Source organism: Oncorhynchus gorbuscha, unplaced genomic scaffold (assembly GCF_021184085.1).
Source record: "Oncorhynchus gorbuscha isolate QuinsamMale2020 ecotype Even-year unplaced genomic scaffold, OgorEven_v1.0 Un_scaffold_2792, whole genome shotgun sequence".
Taxonomy (NCBI): Eukaryota; Metazoa; Chordata; class Actinopteri; order Salmoniformes; family Salmonidae; genus Oncorhynchus; species Oncorhynchus gorbuscha.
The window spans coordinates 25,055-47,577 of record NW_025747207.1 but is presented as its reverse complement, the minus strand read 5'-3'; the positions used below and the strand labels follow the sequence as shown (position 1 = coordinate 47,577).

General features: G+C 47.4%; 1 protein-coding gene and 1 long non-coding RNA gene across 2 annotated transcripts; both read left to right on the top strand.

Annotated features, from left to right (window-relative positions):
• Positions 1 to 2,666: 2,666 nt before the first annotated feature.
• Positions 2,667 to 19,141, top strand: LOC124026744 (CMP-N-acetylneuraminate-beta-galactosamide-alpha-2,3-sialyltransferase 1-like). Its single transcript, XM_046339498.1, has 6 exons — positions 2,667 to 3,011; positions 13,904 to 14,097; positions 17,040 to 17,222; positions 17,467 to 17,512; positions 17,973 to 18,092; positions 18,911 to 19,141. Exons 1-6 carry the CDS (start codon positions 2,748 to 2,750, stop codon positions 19,067 to 19,069), a joined length of 966 nt encoding a protein of 321 aa, XP_046195454.1. The 5' UTR covers positions 2,667 to 2,747; the 3' UTR covers positions 19,070 to 19,141.
• A 1,319-nt stretch (positions 19,142 to 20,460) lies between these two features.
• On the top strand, positions 20,461 to 22,206 carry LOC124026743. Its single transcript, XR_006837298.1, has 2 exons — positions 20,461 to 20,655; positions 20,695 to 22,206. It is a non-coding gene; the product is annotated as an uncharacterized LOC124026743 (long non-coding RNA).
• The last annotated feature ends 317 nt before the right edge of the window (positions 22,207 to 22,523 follow it).

The following is a 22,523-nucleotide window of genomic DNA, read 5'->3' as shown; positions in this document are numbered from 1 at the left end:
ATTGAGATCTCTACCTGGTAGTGGTACTGTAGGTGTCATCATCCGTTTGGTGGGCCACCATAGAGATGTATTGAGATCTCTACCTGGTAGTGGTACTGTAGGTGTCATCATCCGTCTGGTGGGCCACCATAGAGATGGATTGAGATCTCTACCTGGTAGAGGTACTGTAGGTGTCATCATCCGTTTGGTGGGCCACCATGAGATGGATTGAGATCTCTACCTGGTAGTGGTACCGGCCCGTTCCTGTAGGTTCATGCTCTACAACATCCGCAGAGTACGACCCTGCCTCACACAGGAAGCGGCGCAGGTCCTAATCCAGGCACTTGTCATCTCCCGTCTGGATTACTGCAACTCGCTGTTGGCTGGGCTCCCTGCCTGTGCCATTAAACCCCTACAACTCATCCAGAACGCCGCAGCCCGTCTGGTGTTCAACCTTCCCAAGTTCTCTCACGTCACCCCGCTCCTCCGCTCTCTCCACTAGCTTCCAGTTGAAGCTCGCATCCGCTACAAGACCATGGTGCTTGCCTACGGAGCTGTGAGGGGAACGGCACCTCAGTACCTCCAGGCTCTGATCAGGCCCTACACCCAAACAAGGGAACTGCGTTCATCCACCTCTGGCCTGCTCGCCTCCCTACCACTGAGGAAGTACAGTTCCCGCTCAGCCCAGTCAAAACTGTTCGCTGCTCTGGCCCCTCAATGGTGGAACAAACTCCCTCACGACGCCAGGACAGCGGAGTCAATCACCACCTTCCGGAGACACCTGAACCCCCACCTCTTTAAGGAATACCTAGGATAGGATAAAGTAATCCTTCTCACCCCCCCCCCTTAAAAGATTTAGATGCACTATTGTAAAGTGGCTGTTCCACTGGATGTCATAAGGTGAATGCACCAATTTGTAAGTCGCTCTGGTTAAGAGCGTCTGCTAAATGACTTAAATGTAAATGTATGTAAATGTATGGTACTGTAGGTGTCATCATCCGTTTTTCCATTTCTCAGTTTTTCACAATTTCTGACATTTAACCCTAGCAAAAAATCCCTGTTTTAGGTAAGTTAGGATCACCTCTTTATTTTAAGAATGTGAAATGTCAGAATAATTGTAGAGAGAATGATTTATTTCAGCTTTTATTTCTTTCATCACATTCCCAGTGGGTCAGAAGTTTACACTCAATTAGAATTTGGTAGTATTGCCTTTAAATGGTTTAACTTGGGTCAAACGTTTCGGGTAACCTTCTACAAGCTTCCCACAATAAGTTGGGTGAATTTTGGCCCATTCCTCCTGACAGAGCTGGTCTAACTGAGTCAGGTTTGTAGGCCTCCTTGCTCACAAACACTTTTTCAGTTCTGCCCAAAACGTTTCTATAGAATTGAGGTCAGGGAAGTATGCTTGGGGCCATTGTCCATTTGGAAGACCCATTTGCAACCAAGCTTTAACTTCCTGACTGATGTCTTGAGATGTTGCTTCAATATATCTACATAATTCTCTTCCTCATGATGACATTTTTTTTGTGTGAAGTGCACCAGTCCCTCCTGCTTCACGGTTGGGATGGTGTTCTTCAGCTTGCAAGCATCCCCCTTTTTCCTCCAAACATAACGATGGTCATTATGGCCAAACAGTTCTATTTTTGTTTCATCAGACCAGAGGACATTTCTCCAAAAAGTCCGATCTTCGTCCCCATGTGCAGAAGCAAACCGTAGTCTGGCTTTTTTTATGGCCGTTCTGGAGCAGTGTCTTCTTCCTTGCTGAGCAGATTTTCAGGTTGTCAATGTGAGTGGTTAAAGTAGTAGAGGTATACCAGTACAAAGGGAGGAGTGGGGAGAGTCGTAGAGGTATACCAGTACAAAGGGAGGAGTGGGGAGAGTAGTAGAGGTATACCAGTACAAAGGGAGGAGTGGGGAGAGTAGTAGAGGTATACCAGTACAAAGGGAGGAGTGGGGAGAGTAGTAGAGGTATACCAGTACAAAGGGAGGAGTGGGGAGAGTAGTAGAGGTATACCAGTACAAAGGGAGGAGTAGGGAGGGTAGTAGAGGTATACCAGTACAAAGGGAGGAGTGGGGAGAGTAGTAGAGGTATACCAGTACAAAGGGAGGAGTGGGGAGAGTAGTAGAGGTATACCAGTACAAAGGGAGGAGTGGGGAGAGTAGTAGAGGTATACCAGTACAAAGGGAGGAGTGGGGAGAGTAGTAGAGGTATACCAGTACAAAGGGATCGGCCAAAAAGTGATATAAGTTTCAGTAAGATTAGATTTGTATAATTTATAGCAAGTCACAGAAAATTGAGGTTGTGTTGGCAGCTGCAAAGAGGTATTTGGGTGTGCAAGGCTTGACATCAAAAGTGTTACAGGGTGTGTTAAGTGGTGATGTCCCATACCTTTCAGGATGATGGCATGAGGTAGGAATAAATTTAATGGAGTAGGGTGGTGTTAATTTTATTTTATAATATTATAATAATTTATCATGTATAATTTTGAAATTAGTGAGTGTAGTGTTAGATGGTAGGGTATTTATTTAGTACATTTGTATTTTTCAAGCAAGGTATAAGGGAGTTGTACTCCAGTCTAGTAGGTGGCGGTAATGCAACAAATTGGATGCCAACCGCCGTTAAACCTGATAGAAGAAGAATCAAACGATTTTTCTTTCCAAGTTCGCAGTCGTTTTGAAAGCTTAGAAAACCAGCATTATTAGGGGTGTTTTCACATAGTCATTATTGATGTCTTCACAGGTGGTGAGGATTCTATGCCACCTACGAAATGATTAGGAGCTTCAGGATTAGAAAATGCCTTCTACCCACTGTTCTAATATGCATCACTACCATCATTGTGTTTTATTCTGGACAGCAATCCTCCAATTCATTTGTGGATTTTATAAGAAATGCCCTTCCGCCGCTGGACGGAATCTTCTCTCCACCGCCGGACGACGACCCATGGTTTCAGAAGCGCTTCATCAGATCTATCAAACCATTTCTGACGAGAGAGAACAAGAAACTATCCAATGATACCAGAACGTGGTGGCGGGTAGGCTAAATATATTTTTTGACTCATATATATATATATATTTTAAAGTATGTCTTAACTAATGTAACAGGCAGAGAGCTGGCCTCGACCTTATAGTCCGAAATCCAGCGCGCTATCGACTGTGCCCCAAAAGAATGGTCGAGCGGCAGAGTCGATATCCTTGCTTATCCACCCAGGGCCGTTACACTACTCCCTCCTTTCAAAGAGCGCGTCTTCGTACTAGTTTGCGACTCAACGTCTTCTAGGAACGCGCTCACCGGCCAAGCACACGCACTGTCGTGGATGCAAGGTCCGATCACTTCTGTCACCAGGGTAATGAAACTGGCAGGGAGCAGGCCTCGAACCCTCAACCTCCTAGCCCGAAGTCCAGTGCGTTATCGACTGTGCCTCAAAAAAGCATGCCCGAGCGGCAGAGTCTATATCCGCGTTTATAAACCCATGGTCGTTACAAAACAAAAAGCTATGACAAACATTGGATAAATAAAATCATTTCCAGCGCAAGTCCAACACGTTCTCATTCGGTAATAGGCCTATAATTAATGAAAGTTATAGCCTATACACTGACCCTAGCAACAAATAGGAAAAATACCACGATCCCACCAGAATGGCGTGTGGCGGGTAAATGATTGCTTATTCAACACCTTATTGCACTAACTTACCCCATCTCCAAAGAACAACTCCACTGAGCGCAGACATCATTTAAAACTTTTCCGTTTTGATTTACATTTGGGTTCAACTGTCAATTAACGTGAAATCAACAAAACATTATACCATGTCATTGGATTTAGATTAAACGTTGGGTGAAGAAGACACAATTCCCTCACATTGATTTTATGCAAGTCCAATCAATTTTCCAGTTTGATGCAAGGTCATAGACCTATGATGTGGAAACATTTATTCAACTAGTTTTTGCCCATGAGACTGATCATCTGTCACAGTAGCCTCCAATATAGATTGGCCCAGTGGTCACCAACCTTTTGAGACAATATCAGAGTCAAAATGAATGCCGAGATCTACCGCTCTGATTTGAATTAACATTATTTAAATTTAAGCCTATGCAACAATAACCAATTAAAAACAGTACTGTAGCAATGAGGTTTGTGCAGTAAACTATAGGCCCAATACATTATCACCGCATCCTGGCTTTGCTTGAATTTACCTGCCAATGAATGCATTGTTGTTCGGGACATTTAAAAAAGAGATGATTTCATAATTTGAGGTGGATGATATGATCACACCGGTAATAGATCTATTGTTGTATTACTTGTGAGGCACAGCTGAGTGAGCATGCATTTTAAATGATTAGCTATTTATTTTACTGGACTGATGGTGCCTAAATCTGATGGTCGGTCTCAGCGGAGAGAGAGAGCGCAGCAGACTGAGGGTCCGTCTCAACATCCCTCTGCTCTCCCTTTCCTCCACTGACACTGACCACAAAGAGACACCGTGTTTCAGCTGATGGTCGGTCTCAGCGGAGAGAGAGAGAGCAGCAGACTGAGGGTCCATCTCAACATCCCTCTGCTCTCCCTTTCTCCCACTGACACTGACCACAAAGAGACACCGTGTTTCAGCTGATGGTCGGTCTCAGCGGAGAGAGAGAGAGCAGCAGACTGAGGGTCCATCTCAACATCCCTCTGCTCTCCCTTTCTCCCACTGACACTGACCACAAAGAGACACCGTGTTTCAGCTGATGGTCGGTCTCAGCGGAGAGAGAGAGAGCAGCAGACTGAGAGTCCATCTCAACATCCCTCTGCTCTCCCTTTCCTCCACTGACACTGACCACAAAGAGACACCGTGTTTCAGCTGATGGTCGGTCTCAGCGGAGAGAGAGAGAGCAGCAGACTGAGGGTCCATCTCAACATCCCTCTGCTCTCCCTTTCTCCCACTGACACTGACCACAAAGAGACACCGTGTTTCAGCTGATGGTCGGTCTCAGCGGAGAGAGAGAGCAGCAGACTGAGGGTCCATCTCAACATCCCTCTGCTCTCCCTTTCCTCCACTGACACTGACCACAAAGAGACACCGTGTTTCAGCTGATGGTCGGTCTCAGCGGAGAGAGAGAGAGCAGCAGACTGAGGGTCCATCTCAACATCCCTCTGCTCTCCCTTTCTCCCACTGACACTGACCACAAAGAGACACCGTGTTTCAGCTGATGGTCGGTCTCAGCGGAGAGAGAGAGAGCAGCAGACTGAGGGTCCGTCTCAACATCCCTCTGCTCTCCCTTTCCTCCACTGACACTGACCACAAAGAGACACCGTGTTTCAGCTGATGGTCGGTCTCAGCGGAGAGAGAGAGAGCAGCAGACTGAGGGTCCATCTCAACATCCCTCTGCTCTCCCTTTCTCCCACTGACACTGACCACAAAGAGACACCGTGTTTCAGCTGATGGTCGGTCTCAGCGGAGAGAGAGAGAGCAGCAGACTGAGGGTCCGTCTCAACATCCCTCTGCTCTCCCTTTCCTCCACTGACACTGACCACAAAGAGACACCGTGTTACATCTGATGGTCTGTCTCAGCGGAGAGAGAGAGCAGCAGACTGAGGGTCAGTCTCAGCGGAGAGAGAGAGAGCAGCAGACTGAGGGTCAGTCTCAGTGGAGAGAAAGAGCAGCAGACTGAGGGTCAGTCTCAGTGGAGAGAAAGAGCAGCAGACTGAGGGTCCGTCTCAACATCCCTCTGCTCTCCCTTTCCTCCACTGACACTGACCACAAAGAGACACCGTGTTACATCTGAGGGTCAGTCTCAGTGGAGAGAAAGAGCAGCAGACTGAGGGTCGTCTCTCAACATCCCTCTGCTCTCCCTTTCCTCCACTGACACTGACCATAAAAAGACACCGTGTTACATCTGATGGTCTGTCTCAGCGGAGAGAGAGAGAGCAGCAGACTGAGGGTTAGTCTCAGTGGAGAGAAAGAGCAGCAGACTGAGGGTCGTCTCTCAACATCCCTCTGCTCTCCCTTTCCTCCACTGACACTGACCACAAAGAGACACCGTGTTACATCTGATGGTCTGTCTCAGCGGAGAGAGAGAGCAGCAGACTGAGGGTCAGTCTCAGTGGAGAGAAAGAGCAGCAGACTGAGGGTCGTCTCTCAACATCCCTCTGCTCTCCCTTTCCTCCACTGACACTGACCACAAAGAGACACCGTGTTACATCTGATGGTCTGTCTCAGCGGAGAGAAAGAGCAGCAGACTGAGGGTCAGTCTCAGTGGAGAGAAAGAGCAGCAGACTGAGGGTCAGTCTCAGTGGAGAGAAAGAGCAGCAGACTGAGGGTCGTCTCTCAACATCCCTCTGCTCTCCCTTTCCTCCACTGACACTGACCACAAAGAGACACCGTGTTACATCTGATGGTCTGTCTCAGCGGAGAGAGAGAGCAGCAGACTGAGGGTCAGTCTCAGTGGAGAGAAAGAGCAGCAGACTGAGGGTCAGTCTCAGTGGAGAGAAAGAGCAGCAGACTGAGGGTCGTCTCTCAACATCCCTCTGCTCTCCCTTTCCTCCACTGACACTGACCACAAAGAGACACCGTGTTACATCTGATGGTCTGTCTCAGCGGAGAGAGAGAGAGAGCAGCAGACTGAGGGTCGTCTCTCAACATCCCTCTGCTCTCCCTTTCCTCCACTGACACTGACCACAAAGAGACACCGTGTTACATCTGATGGTCTGTCTCAGCGGAGAGAGCGAGAGCAGCAGACTGAGGGTCCGTCTCAACATCCCTCTGCTCTCCCTTTCCTCCACTGACACTGACCACAAAGAGACACCGTGTTTCAGCTGATGGTCTGTCTCAGCGGAGAGAGAGAGCAGCAGACTGAGGGTCAGTCTCAGCGGAGAGAGAGAGCAGCAGACTGAGGGTCGTCTCTCAACATCCCTCTGCTCTCCCTTTCCTCCACTGACACTGACCACAAAGAGACACCGTGTTTCAGCTGATGGTCAGTCTCAGTGGAGAGAAAGATCAGCAGACTGAGGGTCAGTCTCAGTGGAGAGAAAGAGCAGCAGACTGAGGGTCGTCTCTCAACATCCCTCTGCTCTCCCTTTCCTCCACTGACACTGACCACAAAGAGACACCGTGTTTCAGCTGATGGTCAGTCTCAGTGGAGAGAAAGAGCAGCAGACTGAGGGTCAGTCTCAGTGGAGATAAAGAGCAGCAGACTGAGGGTCAGTCTCAGTGGAGAGAAAGAGCAGCAGACTGAGGGTCGTCTCTCAACATCCCTCTGCTCTCCCTTTCTCCCACTGACACTGACCACAAAGAGACACCGTGTTACATCTGATGGTCTGTCTCAGTGGAGAGAAAGAGCATCAGACTGAGGGTCCGTCTCAACATCCCTCTGCTCTCCCTTTCTCCCACTGACACTGACCACAAAGAGACACCGTGTTTCAGCTGATGGTCTGTCTCAGCGGAGAGAGAGAGCGCAGCAGACTGAGGGTCAGTCTCAGTGGAGAGAAAGAGCAGCAGACTGAGGGTCGTCTCTCAACATCCCTCTGCTCTCCCTTTCCTCCACTGACACTGACCACAAAGAGACACCGTGTTTCAGCTGATGGTCTGTCTCAGCGGAGAGAGAGAGCGCAGCAGACTGAGGGTCAGTCTCAGTGGAGAGAAAGAGCAGCAGACTGAGGGTCCGTCTCAACATCCCTCTGCTCTCCCTTTCCTCCACTGACACTGACCACAAAGAGACACCGTGTTACATCTGAGGGTCGGTCTCAGTGGAGAGAAAGAGCAGCAGACTGAGGGTCAGTCTCAGTGGAGAGAAAGAGCAGCAGACTGAGGGTCCGTCTCAACATCCTCTGCTCTCCCTTTCCTCCACTGACACTGACCACAAAGAGACACCGTGTTACATCTGAGGGTCGGTCTCAGTGGAGAGAAAGAGCAGCAGACTGAGGGTCAGTCTCAGTGGAGAGAAAGAGCAGCAGACTGAGGGTCCGTCTCAACATCCCTCTGCTCTCCCTTTCCTCCACTGACACTGACCACAAAGAGACACCGTGTTACATCTGAGGGTCGGTCTCAGTGGAGAGAAAGAGCAGCAGACTGAGGGTCAGTCTCAGTGGAGAGAAAGAGCAGCAGACTGAGGGTCCGTCTCAACATCCCTCTGCTCTCCCTTTCCTCCACTGACACTGACCACAAAGAGACACCGTGTTACATCTGAGGGTCGGTCTCAGTGGAGAGAAAGAGCAGCAGACTGAGGGTCAGTCTCAGTGGAGAGAAAGAGCAGCAGACTGAGGGTCCGTCTCAACATCCCTCTGCTCTCCCTTTCCTCCACTGACACTGACCACAAAGAGACACCGTGTTACATCTGAGGGTCGGTCTCAGTGGAGAGAAAGAGCAGCAGACTGAGGGTCAGTCTCAGTGGAGAGAAAGAGCAGCAGACTGAGGGTCCGTCTCAACATCCCTCTGCTCTCCCTTTCCTCCACTGACACTGACCACAAAGAGACACCGTGTTACATCTGAGGGTCGGTCTCAGTGGAGAGAAAGAGCAGCAGACTGAGGGTCAGTCTCAGTGGAGAGAAAGAGCAGCAGACTGAGGGTCCGTCTCAACATCCCTCTGCTCTCCCTTTCCTCCACTGACACTGACCACAAAGAGACACCGTGTTACATCTGATGGTCTGTCTCAGTGGAGAGAAAGAGCAGCAGACTGAGGGTCAGTCTCAGTGGAGAGAAAGAGCAGCAGACTGAGGGTCCGTCTCAACATCCCTCTGCTCTCCCTTTCTCCACTGACACTGACCACAAAGAGACACCGTGTTACATCTGATGGTCTGTCTCAGTGGAGAGAAAGAGCAGCAGACTGAGGGTCAGTCTCAGTGGAGAGAAAGAGCAGCAGACTGAGGGTCCGTCTCAACATCCCTCTGCTCTCCCTTTCCTCCACTGACACTGACCACAAAGAGACACCGTGTTTCAGCTGATGGTCTGTCTCAGTGGAGAGAAAGAGCAGCAGACTGAGGGTCGTCTCTCAACATCCCTCTGCTCTCCCTTTCCTCCACTGACACTGACCACAAAGAGACACCGTGTTACATCTGATGGTCTGTCTCAGTGGAGAGAAAGAGCAGCAGACTGAGGGTCAGTCTCAGTGGAGAGAAAGAGCAGCAGACTGAGGGTCGTCTCTCAACATCCCTCTGCTCTCCCTTTCCTCCACTGACACTGACCACAAAGAGACACCGTGTTACATCTGATGGTCTGTCTCAGTGGAGAGAGAGAGCAGCAGACTGAGGGTCTGTCTCAGCGGAGAGAGAGAGCAGCAGACTGAGGGTCAGTCTCAGTGGAGAGAAAGAGCAGCAGACTGAGGGTCCGTCTCAACATCCCTCTGCTCTCCCTTTCCTCCACTGACACTGACCACAAAGAGACACCGTGTTTCAGCTGATGGTCTGTCTCAGTGGAGAGAAAGAGCAGCAGACTGAGGGTCGTCTCTCAACATCCCTCTGCTCTCCCTTTCCTCCACTGACACTGACCACAAAGAGACACCGTGTTACATCTGATGGTCTGTCTCAGTGGAGAGAAAGAGCAGCAGACTGAGGGTCAGTCTCAGTGGAGAGAAAGAGCAGCAGACTGAGGGTCGTCTCTCAACATCCCTCTGCTCTCCCTTTCCTCCACTGACACTGACCACAAAGAGACACCGTGTTACATCTGATGGTCTGTCTCAGTGGAGAGAGAGAGCAGCAGACTGAGGGTCTGTCTCAGCGGAGAGAGAGAGCAGCAGACTGAGGGTCAGTCTCAGTGGAGAGAAAGAGCAGCAGACTGAGGGTCGTCTCTCAACATCCCTCTGCTCTCCCTTTCCTCCACTGACACTGACCACAAAGAGACACCGTGTTACATCTGATGGTCTGTCTCAGTGGAGAGAAAGAGCAGCAGACTGAGGGTCTGTCTCAGCGGAGAGAGAGAGCAGCAGACTGAGGGTCAGTCTCAGTGGAGAGAAAGAGCAGCAGACTGAGGGTCGTCTCTCAACATCCCTCTGCTCTCCTTTCCTCCACTGACACTGACCACAAAGAGACACCGTGTTTCAGCTGATGGTCTGTCTCAGTGGAGAGAAAGAGCAGCAGACTGAGGGTCGTCTCTCAACATCCCTCTGCTCTCCCTTTCCTCCACTGACACTGACCACAAAGAGACACCGTGTTTCAGCTGATGGTCTGTCTCAGTGGAGAGAAAGAGCAGCAGACTGAGGGTCGTCTCTCAACATCCCTCTGCTCTCCCTTTCCTCCACTGACACTGACCACAAAGAGACACCGTGTTACATCTGATGGTCTGTCTCAGCGGAGAGAAAGAGCAGCAGACTGAGGGTCTGTCTCAGCGGAGAGAGAGAGCAGCAGACTGAGGGTCCGTCTCAGTGGAGAGAAAGAGCAGCAGACTGAGGGTCAGTCTCAGTGGAGAGAGAGAGCAGCAGACTGAGGGTCATTCTCAGTGGAGAGAAAGAGCAGCAGACTGAGGGTCAGTCTCAGCGGAGAGAGAGAGCAGCAGACTGAGGGTCAGTCTCAGTGGAGAGAAAGAGCAGCAGACTGAGGGTCTGTCTCAGCGGAGAGAGAGAGCAGCAGACTGAGGGTCAGTCTCAGTGGAGAGAAAGAGCAGCAGACTGAGGGTCAGTCTCAGTGGAGAGAGAGAGCAGCAGACTGAGGGTCATTCTCAGTGGAGAGAGAGCAGCAGACTGAGGGTCTGTCTCAGCGGAGAGAGAGAGCAGCAGACTGAGGGTCAGTCTCAGTGGAGAGAAAGAGCAGCAGACTGAGGGTCAGTCTCTCAACATCCCTCTGCTCTCCCTTTCCTCCACTGACACTGACCACAAAGAGACACCGTGTTTCAGCTGATGGTCGGTCTCAGTGGAGAGAAAGAGCAGCAGACTGAGGGTCGTCTCTCAACATCCCTCTGCTCTCCCTTTCCTCCACTGACACTGACCACAAAGAGACACCGTGTTACATCTGATGGTCTGTCTCAGCGGAGAGAAAGAGCAGCAGACTGAGGGTCTGTCTCAGCGGAGAGAGAGAGCAGCAGACTGAGGGTCAGTCTCAGTGGAGAGAAAGAGCAGCAGACTGAGGGTCGTCTCTCAACATCCCTCTGCTCTCCCTTTCCTCCACTGACACTGACCACAAAGAGACACCGTGTTACATCTGATGGTCTGTCTCAGCGGAGAGAAAGAGCAGCAGACTGAGGGTCTGTCTCAGCTTAGAGAGAGAGCAGCAGACTGAGGGTCAGTCTCAGTGGAGAGAAAGAGCAGCAGACTGAGGGTCGTCTCTCAACATCCCTCTGCTCTCCCTTTCCTCCACTGACACTGACCACAAAGAGACACCGTGTTTCAGCTGATGGTCTGTCTCAGTGGAGAGAAAGAGCAGCAGACTGAGGGTCAGTCTCAGTGGAGAGAGAGAGCAGCAGACTGAGGGTCAGTCTCAGTGGAGAGAGAGAGCAGCAGACTGAGGGTCAGTCTCAGTGGAGAGAGAGAGCAGCAGACTGAGGGTCAGTCTCAGTGGAGAGAGAGAGCAGCAGACTGAGGGTCAGTCTCAGTGGAGAGAGAGAGCAGCAGACTGAGGGTCCATCTCTCAACATCCCTCTGCTCTCCCTTTCCTCCACTGACACTGACCACAAAGAGACACCGTGTTACATCTGAGGGTCGGTCTCAGTGGAGAGAAAGAGCAGCAGACTGAGGGTCAGTCTCAGTGGAGAGAAAGAGCAGCAGACTGAGGGTCCGTCTCAACATCCCTCTGCTCTCCCTTTCCTCCACTGACACTGACCACAAAGAGACACCGTGTTACATCTGATGGTCTGTCTCAGCGGAGAGAGAGAGCAGCAGACTGAGGGTCAGTCTCAGTGGAGAGAAAGAGCAGCAGACTGAGGGTCCGTCTCAACATCCCTCTGCTCTCCCTTTCCTCCACTGACACTGACCACAAAGAGACACCGTGTTTCAGCTGAGGGTCGGTCTCAGTGGAGAGAGAGAGCAGCAGACTGAGGGTCAGTCTCAGTGGAGAGAGAGAGCAGCAGACTGAGGGTCCGTCTCAACATCCCTCTGCTCTCCCTTTCCTCCACTGACACTGACCACAAAGAGACACCGTGTTACATCTGAGGGTCGTCTCTCAACATCCCTCTGCTCTCCCTTTCCTCCACTGACACTGACCACAAAGAGACACCGTGTTACATCTGAGGGTCGTCTCTCAACATCCCTCTGCTCTCCCTTTCCTCCACTGACACTGACCACAAAGAGACACCGTGTTTCAGCTGAGGGTCGGTCTCAGTGGAGAGAGAGAGCAGCAGACTGAGGGTCAGTCTCAGTGGAGAGAGAGAGCAGCAGACTGAGGGTCCGTCTCAACATCCCTCTGCTCTCCCTTTCCTCCACTGACACTGACCACAAAGAGACACCGTGTTACATCTGAGGGTCGTCTCTCAACATCCCTCTGCTCTCCCTTTCCTCCACTGACACTGACCACAAAGAGACACCGTGTTTCAGCTGAGGGTCGGTCTCAGTGGAGAGAGAGAGCAGCAGACTGAGGGTCAGTCTCAGTGGAGAGAAAGAGCAGCAGACTGAGGGTCGTCTCTCAACATCCCTCTGCTCTCCCTTTCCTCCACTGACACTGACCACAAAGAGACACCGTGTTTCAGCTGATGGCCAAACTGGAGTCGCACCGCATTATTTCTGCCTCATGTACAAATTCATGTTACGTAGAATGTATGCACACATGACTGTAAGTCGCTTTGGATAAAAGCGTCTGCTAAATGGCATATATTATTATATATTATTATGTTGTTACTCCCATGAACAGAGAAAGTGAAATATTCATTGATATTAAAGACCCAACTTGCTAAAAATACAACGCAAGCCTATAGATGCACTTCATACTCAATCATTACTGCTGCACTGCTTGATGTAGCGTTGGTTATAAGTGTTGAATACAAAGTTTTGACAGTGCTGAGTAAGAACTGAAACATGAACTCACTCATAAAACACCAGCTCTTTGCTGTATGCGTTGAGTGTCAATCTAGTCATGGTTTTGAAATATCATAGTATCAATTTTGCCGTAGCTTTCTTTTATGTCTGCTACGTTACTGCAGACTCGGTCATTTGAGCAATCTGATTCACCAGCATAGTGCACTGAATTTCCTCTCCAGGCCCACCGGGGAGGCAGAGTTTGTACCTTCAGCACATGACATGGTAACATTTCATTTGAACCATTTGTCATTCCAGGCAATACTATAGCGACAATGTAAATTGTGCCTATTCCATGTTAATTGGTTGTGAATCCTGATTGGCTAGTTAATTGAACACTTGTGATCCCTCTGACCTAATTATTGAATGAACTGGTGTGTCAGTGTTTAGAGATCCTTGTGGGTGTAAGGTAGCTGTTTAGACGGGCAGCCCACTTTATATATATATATATAGTGTTGCACTAATTAGTCTTTTGACCAATCAGATTAGCTCAGAAAAAGACATGTTATTGGTCACACTACACAGTGGAACAAAGGTCAGAATTTGGTTGCCTGTGTGACTGCAGCTGGTGAACCACAGTTTTAGCTGTCAGTTTTGCTTGTTTTGCCCTTTTTATAATAAAAATAAATATCCACTCTTCTGTTTTTAAGCTTCTTTAAGTGATGTAGCAAGACCAGCTCTTTCACACGCTGCAATACATGGGTTGTCACTGACAACGCTTATATTGTAATCAACAATAACCTGTTTTTCTGGACAGAGACCATGTACAATCCAAACATAAGTCTCAGAATACTCAGAAATGATGCATTGCAGCAGATTTAACAGCTCAGTTCCCTCTGCAGTCTCTGGGCAGGTGAACATGAAATCATTATATACAAATCACACAATATACATCATCAGATCTGTCTGGTTTGGGCTGACGTTCTGATTGTCATCTGAGTTGTGCTGCTTGTCCATTGTGTATTTATTGGTGTTTCATGTGTTGGCGCAATCAAATGAAGTACCATCTTATCACCAGGAAATCCAGAATGACAATAGCACAGCCAAATTCAGCGAGGTGGTGGAGAAGTTGTTCCAGGTCATCCCTGATGCTGACCTACACATGGACGCGGGCCGTGAGCGCCATGGAAGCTGTGCTGTGGTGGGGAACTCTGGGAAACTCAAGGGTTCCTACTACGGAGCCCTCATAGACTCCAGTGACGTCGTCATAAGGTAGGCCAACAGAGGGTGTTGACCGAGGGCGCACTTGTCACAAAGCCTGTTTGGGCACGCAAGCTCCGTACAGGGCATACCAGGGTCAGGGTGGCGAACTTGAAGATGTCACAACTTGGGGGGCAGTGGGTTCAGAACAACAAAGACAAACTGTATACAAAAAAAATCTAATTATACCACTGCCAAGTGGGAGGGCAAAGAGACAGGCGCTCAGGCGCAGGTAGAACCCTGTCTGTGCACGTCTGCCATCCAGGTCAGTAGGAGGGATCAGCCAATTTAATTGAGAGTTATGTCCCAGTTATCCCCACCAGCTCAGTGTTCACTTCCCATCATTGGTTTGAAAATGAATGACTAAATTCAGAGCATTCAGAAAGTATTCAGACCTCTTCCCTTTGTCCACATGTTGTTACGTTACAGATTTATTCTAAAATTGATTAAATAAAAAAGCATCCTCAATCTACACACTACCCCATAATGACAGTGGAAACATTATTATTATTTTTTTTGCAAATTCATATCAAATTTCCATAAGGATTCAGACCCTATGCTATGAAACTCAAATGGAGCTGCATCCTGTTTCCAGTGATTTTATGTTTTATTTTTATGTATTTAACCAGGTAGGCAAGTTCTCATTTACAACTGCAACCTGGCCAAGATGAAGCAAAGCAGTGCGACACAAACAACAACACAGGGTTACACGTGGAATACACAAACATACAATAGAAACAAAGTCTACAGTGTGTGCAAATGAGGTAAGGCAATAAATAGGCCATAGTGGCAAAATACTTACAATATAGCAATTAAACACTGGAGTGATAGATGTGCAGAAGACGAGTGTGCAAGTAGAGATGCTGGGGTGCAAAGGAGCAAAAAAATAAATGCAGTATGGGGGTGAGGTAGTTCTATGGGCTATGTGCAGTGATCTGTGAGTTGCTCTGACAGCTGGTGCTTAAAGTTAGTGAGGGAGATATGAGGCTCCAGTGATCATTTAATTTTTATTTATTTATTTGCTTTGGGGGTGACCAGTGAAATATACATGCTGGAGCGCGTGCTACGGGTCGGTGCTGCTATGGTGACCAGAACCGTGACCTCCATTATTCTTAAATGGAAGAAGTTTGGAACCACCAAGACTGTTCCTAGAGCTGGCTGCCCGGCCAAACTGAGGAATCTGGGGAGAAGGGTCTTCGTCAGGGACGTGACCAAGAACCTGATGTTAACTGACAGAGCTCCAGAGTTCCTCTGGGGAGAAGGGAGAACCTTCCAGAAGGACAATGATCTCTATCTCTGCAGAACCCCACCAATCAGACCTTTATGGTAGTGGCCAGACGGAAGCCACTCCTCAGTGAAAGGCACATGACACCCTGCTTGGGAGTTTGCCAAAAGGCACCTAAAGGACTCTGACCATGAGACACAAGATTCTCTGATTTGATTAAACTCTTTGTCCTGAATACCAAACCTCACGCCTGGAGGAAACCTGGCACCATCCCACGGTAAAGCGTGGTGGAAGTATGCTGTGGAGATGTTATTCAGTGGCAGGGACTGGGACACTAGTCGGGACTGAGGGAAAGATGAACAGAGCAAAGTACAGAGATCCTTGATGAAAACCTGCTCCAGAGCACTTAGGACCTCAGACTGGGGTGACTGTTCACCTTCCAACAGGACAACGACCCTAAGCACACAGCCAAGACAACGCAGGAGTGGCTTCGGTACAAGTCATTGAGTGGCACAGCCAGAGCCCGGACTTGAACCTCATCAAACATGTCTGGAGAAACCTGAAAATTAGCTGTGCAGCGACACTCCCCACCCAACCTGACAGAGGTTGAAAGGATCTGCAGCGACAAATGGGAGTAAATCCCCAAATACAGGTGTACCAAGCTTGTAGTTATACCCATAAAACTGGCTGTAATCTCTGCCAAAGGTGCTTCAACAAAGTACTGAGTGTCTAGTCCAAATACTTATGGAATTGTTATTTTTTTAAATATAAATTTGCAACAATTTAAACCTGCTTTTGCTTTGTCATTATGGGGAATTGTGTGTAGATTTGAGGGGGGTCGGGTGCGATGATTTAATCAATTTTAGAATAAGGCTGTAATGTAACAAAATGTGGAAATAGTCAAGGGGTCTGAATACTTTCTGCAGGCACTGTAAGATGTGGTGGAACTCCCACTAGCTAGCCCATGCCTCCACCAATCCAGCGCTTTTAGATTTGTGGGAAGTAGTGAAGGAAGTCACGCTCCAGTAGAAAAGAACAAACCTTCCATAGCTGCACGTGACAGTAAATAACCGACCTTGGCTTTATGCCTGTACAGACGGCACACTCCAGATAGCAGCAGGCACCATTCCAGTTTGTTTACTGACTGCCAATTAACTCATAGAAGCTGAGAATAAGAAATCGACTACTTTAAAGAAAGATGGTGCTACCCGTGCCGTCGCTGTGTTTTGAATGGTGCCGTCGCTGTGTTTTGAATGGTGCCGTCGCTGTGTTTTGAATGGTGCCGTCGCTGTGTTTTGAATGGCGCTACCCGTTCCGTCGCTGTGTTTTGAATGGCGCTACCCGTTCCGTCGCTGTGTTTTGAATGGCGCTACCCGTGCCGTCGCTGTGTTTTGAATGGCGCTACCCGTGCCGTCGCTGTGTTTTGAATGGCGCTACCCGTGCCGTCGCTGTGTTTTGAATGGCGCTACCCGTTCCGTCGCTGTGTTTTGAATGGCGCTACCCGTGCCGTCGCTGTGTTTTGAATGGCGCTACCCGTGCCGTCGCTGTGTTTTGAATGGCGCTACCCGTGCCGTCGCTGTGTTTTGAATGGCGCTACCCGTTCCGTCGCTGTGTTTTGAATGGCGCTACCCGTGCCGTCGCTGTGTTTTGAATGGCGCTACCCGTGCCGTCATTGCTAAAAATTCCCTTAACAATTGTATGGATTCCTGCAATTTACTGTGCTATCTAGAATGAACAAGGCTCCTACCTCTGGCTATGAGGAGGATGTTGGGAAACGGACCACGTATCACGTCATGTACCCAGAGAGTGCAATAGATCTGGACAAAGCCACTAGGTTCCTGTTGATCCCTTTCAAGACTCTGGACCTTCAGTGGCTACCAGGCGCCATGACCACTGGGTCTCACATCACTTTGTGAGTAACAACTTATCATGGACTCTTCTGATTTAGTTTAGTGTTAATCAACACCGGTCCTACAGTCCCTGGACAAGAACACCTGATTCAACTCATTGAGGGCTTGATGATTAGTTGACAAGTTGAATCTGGTGTGTTTGTCCAGGGCTACTGGAGTTCGGGAAACCCTCCTACAACATGCATTTTCCCAAGGTAACATAGCTAGCACCTCCTAGATGAAATTAAGTCTTATTTTATTCAACAGGTCATATTTACCACTTAGACAGAAGATAAAGGCCAACAAAGATTTGGTGAGTCACCTTTTTAATGTATTGTGGTTGTTATTCATCTACAGTCAATATATCTAATGCATGATCCTTTATATTGTCTCTTAGACAGTAGGTCTGCTTGTCGTTGAGGATGTGTCTAATGGGCAGAGCCATGTTTAGATACATTTTAAAACAAACAACTAAATATGTGGTTTCCTAACAAAGGAGGCAGTGATGTCAAATGTATTTTTATTTTATTTTGTAATTTAGCAGACACTCTTTTCCAGAGCAACTCTCATCTGACACTCATCTCTGACTCTCATCTCTGACACTCTCATCTCTGACACTCTCATCTCTGACACTCTCATCTCTGACACTCTCTTCTCTGACACTATCAATCTAACAAAGTGACTTTTCAAATTTGATGCATCACAATAGAAATTCTTCTTTTTCTATTTAAATCGGGTTGATAGACATGTAATGTGCAGTATATTCCATGCAGGTATTGGTTCTGAATCCTGTGTTTATGAAATATGTTCATGAAACCTGGCTTGACTATCAGGGCAAATACCCCTCTACTGGATTCATGGCTTTGATATTATCCCTACACATCTGTGACAAGGTAAGACCTATAGAGATCTACAGATACAACAACACCACCTCATGGCACAACGCAGAAGAGACTCACACAAACGCACAGTAGTGAATTTTATATTGTACATTTGTAATATTAGTGTTTTGTGTTGAATTATATTTTATTTATGATGTAGGCTTTTGCGACATGATTGTTTGGACCCCAGGAAGAGTAGCTCATGCCCTGACAGGAACTAATGTGGATCCTATTAAATATTAAATATCAACATGTTCTGATAGGAATGTGGATAGGCATGTACTTCCTCAGCAAGACACACTGTATACTAGGGAAAGGGGAATACCCAGTCAGTTGTCCAACTGAAATGTGTCTTTCGCTTTTATCCCAACCCCTCTGAATCAGAGAGAGAGGTGTGGGGGGGCTGCCTTAATCGTCCTCCACGTCTTCGGCGCCCGGGGAATAGTGAGTTAACTGCCTTGTTCAGAGGCAGAATGACAGATTTCTACCTTGTCAGCTCAGGGATTTGATCCAGCAACCTTCGGTTACTGGCCCAATGCTCCGGTTACTGGCCCAATGCTCCGGTTACTGGCCCAATGCACTGGGCTACCTGCCGCCCCACTACACCCATTACACAGTGTATTGTGATGCACACTGTGTACTACACATGATTGCAGTGCAGGAAACCAACCCTGACACCTAATGGATTGGCATAGTTTTGACAATCTATGGTATCGTCACATATTACTGGCCCAAATCATGTAGGCTGCATACACAATATATCCCATTGCCATAAATAAAACCTTTTGGTTAACATTCTGAAACTCTCTAAACATGTATTTCCTTTGCAGGTGAATGTGTATGGATTTGGGAAAGACAAAGATGGGAACTGGCACCACTACTGGGAAACCTTAGTCGATAAAAATCTCCAAACTGGAATACACGATGGAAACTACGAGTACAACGTCACCATGAGGCTCTCGGAAATACACAAACTACAGCTATTTTAAGGGATTTAGTTCATTTCTCTTACAGCTGTATAGACCCTATAAAGAGCTTTTTATTAAAGTGGATTAATCAAATAGGTGATAGCCTATTGTTTACATTGCACAGCGTTTACATACTCAAATACCTTCTCCTTTTATCTGCACTACCGGTTTTGGACTTGAACAATTTGGGGCCAAACTTATGAACTTTGGCTTAGACCATGGTTTAACCATTGGTCTAAAATGGCTAGCTGCTAGCTTTTCTCATAGGCCAACCTGGTGAAATTAGCCACGATGCTGAGGACGGCCAGCAGATAATTGTATCCAGTAACAAATTCCGTCTCGGCCAGTTTAAAATTGGCATGACCCAATGCTTTTTGTTTCACTAATGCATCCTTAACAGAAGTCCACCGGCACGTTCTGATACTCAAATTAACTGCATCACATGCAAAAATCTGTATGGACCTCAGTTTTAGATCCCTAGTTCCTGACAATATTCACCACCTGTGATGTAAGTATGAATCTCACGTGTTATCATTTTTCTGTTTCAACATGTGAATTTACATTCATTGTGGTATTGTTAAGGAAACTACAGCCATCACCTTAAAAATGAAGCCTAAGAATGAATTCCATAAAGCGCTAGGCCTACGACTTCAGCCTTCACCTACACTGCTACTAGGGCATAATAATATCTCGGCATATGAGGCTGCATGGATGTGTACAGTAGCCTACATGTACGTTAGGGCTACAATGTTTTTTGAGCTTGGAGTCACTCCGACTGAAAGGCTATAGGCCAACAAATCTTACAAATATTAGTCACTACAAGGAATATAGGTGAAATGACATAATGTGTGCACTTGATTGTATAAGGTTTTTATATGCATTTTGATCATTGGCTACTATGTCACATTTGCTCGATTTCCCTCGAGGACCAGCAGTGGAGGGTTTGCTCATTAAAAATATTGCCCCAAATGGGATTCAAACTCACAGCCACTATTTTTTTTTAACCTTTATTTAACTAGGCAAGTCAGTTAAGAAGCTATTCTTATTTTCAATGACGGTCTAGGAACAGTGGGTTAACTGCCTTGTTCAGGGGAACAGTGGGTTAACTGCCTTGTTCAGGGGAACAGTGGGTTAACTGCCTTGTTCAGGGAACAGTGGGTTAACTGCCTTGTTCAGGGAACAGTGGGTTAACTGCCTTGTTCAGGGGAACAGTGGGTTAACTGCCTTGTTCAGGGGAACAGTGGGTTAACTGCCTTGTTCAGGGGAACAGTGGGTTAACTGCCTTGTTCAGGGGAACAGTGGGTTAACTGCCTTGTTCAGGGGAACAGTGGGTTAACTGCCTTGTTCAGGGGAACAGTGGGTTAACTGCCTTGTTCAGGGAACAGTGGGTTAACTGCCTTGTTCAGGGAACAGTGGGTTAACTGCCTTGCTCAGGGGCAGATTTAAAATGTTTGCAGGAGAATATAAAGGCAGTTTACATGGGCAATAACCAATCACTACTTTCAAAGGACGACATTACTCGTCCATCTAGTTATCAGTTATCCATCTAGTTATTCACCCACACATGTCAAAATCAAACCACAGTGCTGATGTTTCTTTACTCTGAGGTCCAACCATGCTAATGCAGTGTGTTTCTTTACTCTGAGGTCCAACCATGCTAATGCAGTGTGTTTCTTTACTCTGAGGTCCAACCATGCTAATGCAGTGGAGTTGCCAATTCATGTTCAACTGAGCTACGCAGGGGGCGTGGTAAGCGAGGGTCTCGATAGACTTTAATAGGAGTATGGTGGCGGGCGGCAAGTGGTGCGATTTGTGGTGTCCGCTCCTGTGAGCGGCGCCGCTGGCTTAGAGTTTGAGCTGCCACAAGATGAAATGAGTTGAAGTCTTGAGAGGCCGACGTGCACAGTTGACCTATGAGCAGAGTACATCTTGTCCCACTAAGTTTAAAAAAAAATGACAACATTCCAGCTGACAAACACCGTGACTGCTGGTAGACACTTTCTTTTCTTATTTTTTTTTCTTCTGCGGTTCAATTGTCGTCTACAGTGTATAAGTGCCTTTTATTGCGGAGTGATCCTTCATGTCGAAGCCACTCGGCGGAGGACTGGTGAACTCTGATTTGCGGAGTGCGGGCACAGGTCACGTCAACATGGATATCTAATAGGTACGCATTCTCAGGAATTTAAATTACGACGGGTGTTTTCACATGTTTTTATGTGAAATGTTTATTAGGCTAGACTTCTGATATGTTGAAATATATTAAGCATTGGCCATTATAACTATGGAGAAATATTGTTTGTGAAGGGAAGTATTAATTTTAAAGATGCACTCTCAAACGATTGTATAATATCAGACAGTTTTGAAAGTGGTGCTCATGAGCCAAAAATGGTCCCATTTTTGTTTGTGTGTGTGTACTAAGTTATTTTATTTTTGACCACATGTGTGTGATCATACAATCAAATCCATGCAAAATGTTACGAGTTTGTTGTGCTTAAGATCCCGGACTGCATCTTTAATTTATGAAATTGTGATTTGAGGTGCATTTTGGATTATTCCGATGTTGGTGACTGTGTTTTAATATCAATCGTAATCTCCATAATTTTCTAAATGTGTTAAATGAAATCTCTGGTAGACATAAAATGCATTACATCCAATGTTTGTCTGCTACAGTGCCAGTTACATATGGGTGCATGCGTGCGCACACCCATACCTGAGTCAGTTACATATGGGTGCATGCGTGCGCACACCCATACCTGAGTCAGTTACATATGGGTGCTTGCGTGCGCACACCCATACCTGAGTCAGTTACATATGGGTGCTTGTGTGCGCACACCCATACCTGAGTCAGTTACATATGGGTGCTTGCGTGCGCACACCCATACCTGAGTCAGTTACATATGGGTGCTTGCGTGCGCACACCCATACCTGAGTCAGTTACATATGGGTGCTTGCGTGCGCACACCCATACCTGAGTCAGTTACATATGGGTGCTTGCGTGCGCACACCCATACCTGAGTCAGTTACATATGGGTGCTTGCGTGCGCACACCCATACCTGATTCTCCCCTTTAATCTTCATTCTGCAACTTGACTCAGTCAGTGTTTACTGTGTTTGTTTGATTATTTATGGATACAAAATAAACTGAAATATCACATTTACATAATAATTCAGACCCTTTACTCAGTACTTTGTTGATGGACCTTTGGCAGAGATTACAGCCTCGAGTCTTCTGGCGTATGACGCTACAAGCTTGGCGCACTTATATTTGGGGAGTTTTCTCTCAAGCTCTGTCAGGTTGGATGGGGAGTGTCGTTGCACAGCTATTTTCAGGTCTTTCCATAGATGTTAGATCGGGTTCAAATCCGGTATCTGGCTGGGCCACTCAAGGACATTCAGAGACTTGTCCTGAAGCCACACCTGTGTTGTCTTGGCTGTGTGCTAATTAAATAAATACAAATGAAAAACTTTGGGTCGT

Coding starts and splice junctions, on each gene's coding strand:
- LOC124026744 (XM_046339498.1), top strand. CDS start 2,748: ATGATTAGGAGCTTCAGGATTAGAAAATGCCTTCTACCCACTGTTCTA. Junction 3,012..13,903: donor ATACCAGAACGTGGTGGCGG/GTAGGCTAAATA, acceptor TCTTATCACCAG/GAAATCCAGAATGACAATAG. Junction 18,093..18,910: donor CCCTACACATCTGTGACAAG/GTAAGACCTATA, acceptor TTTCCTTTGCAG/GTGAATGTGTATGGATTTGG.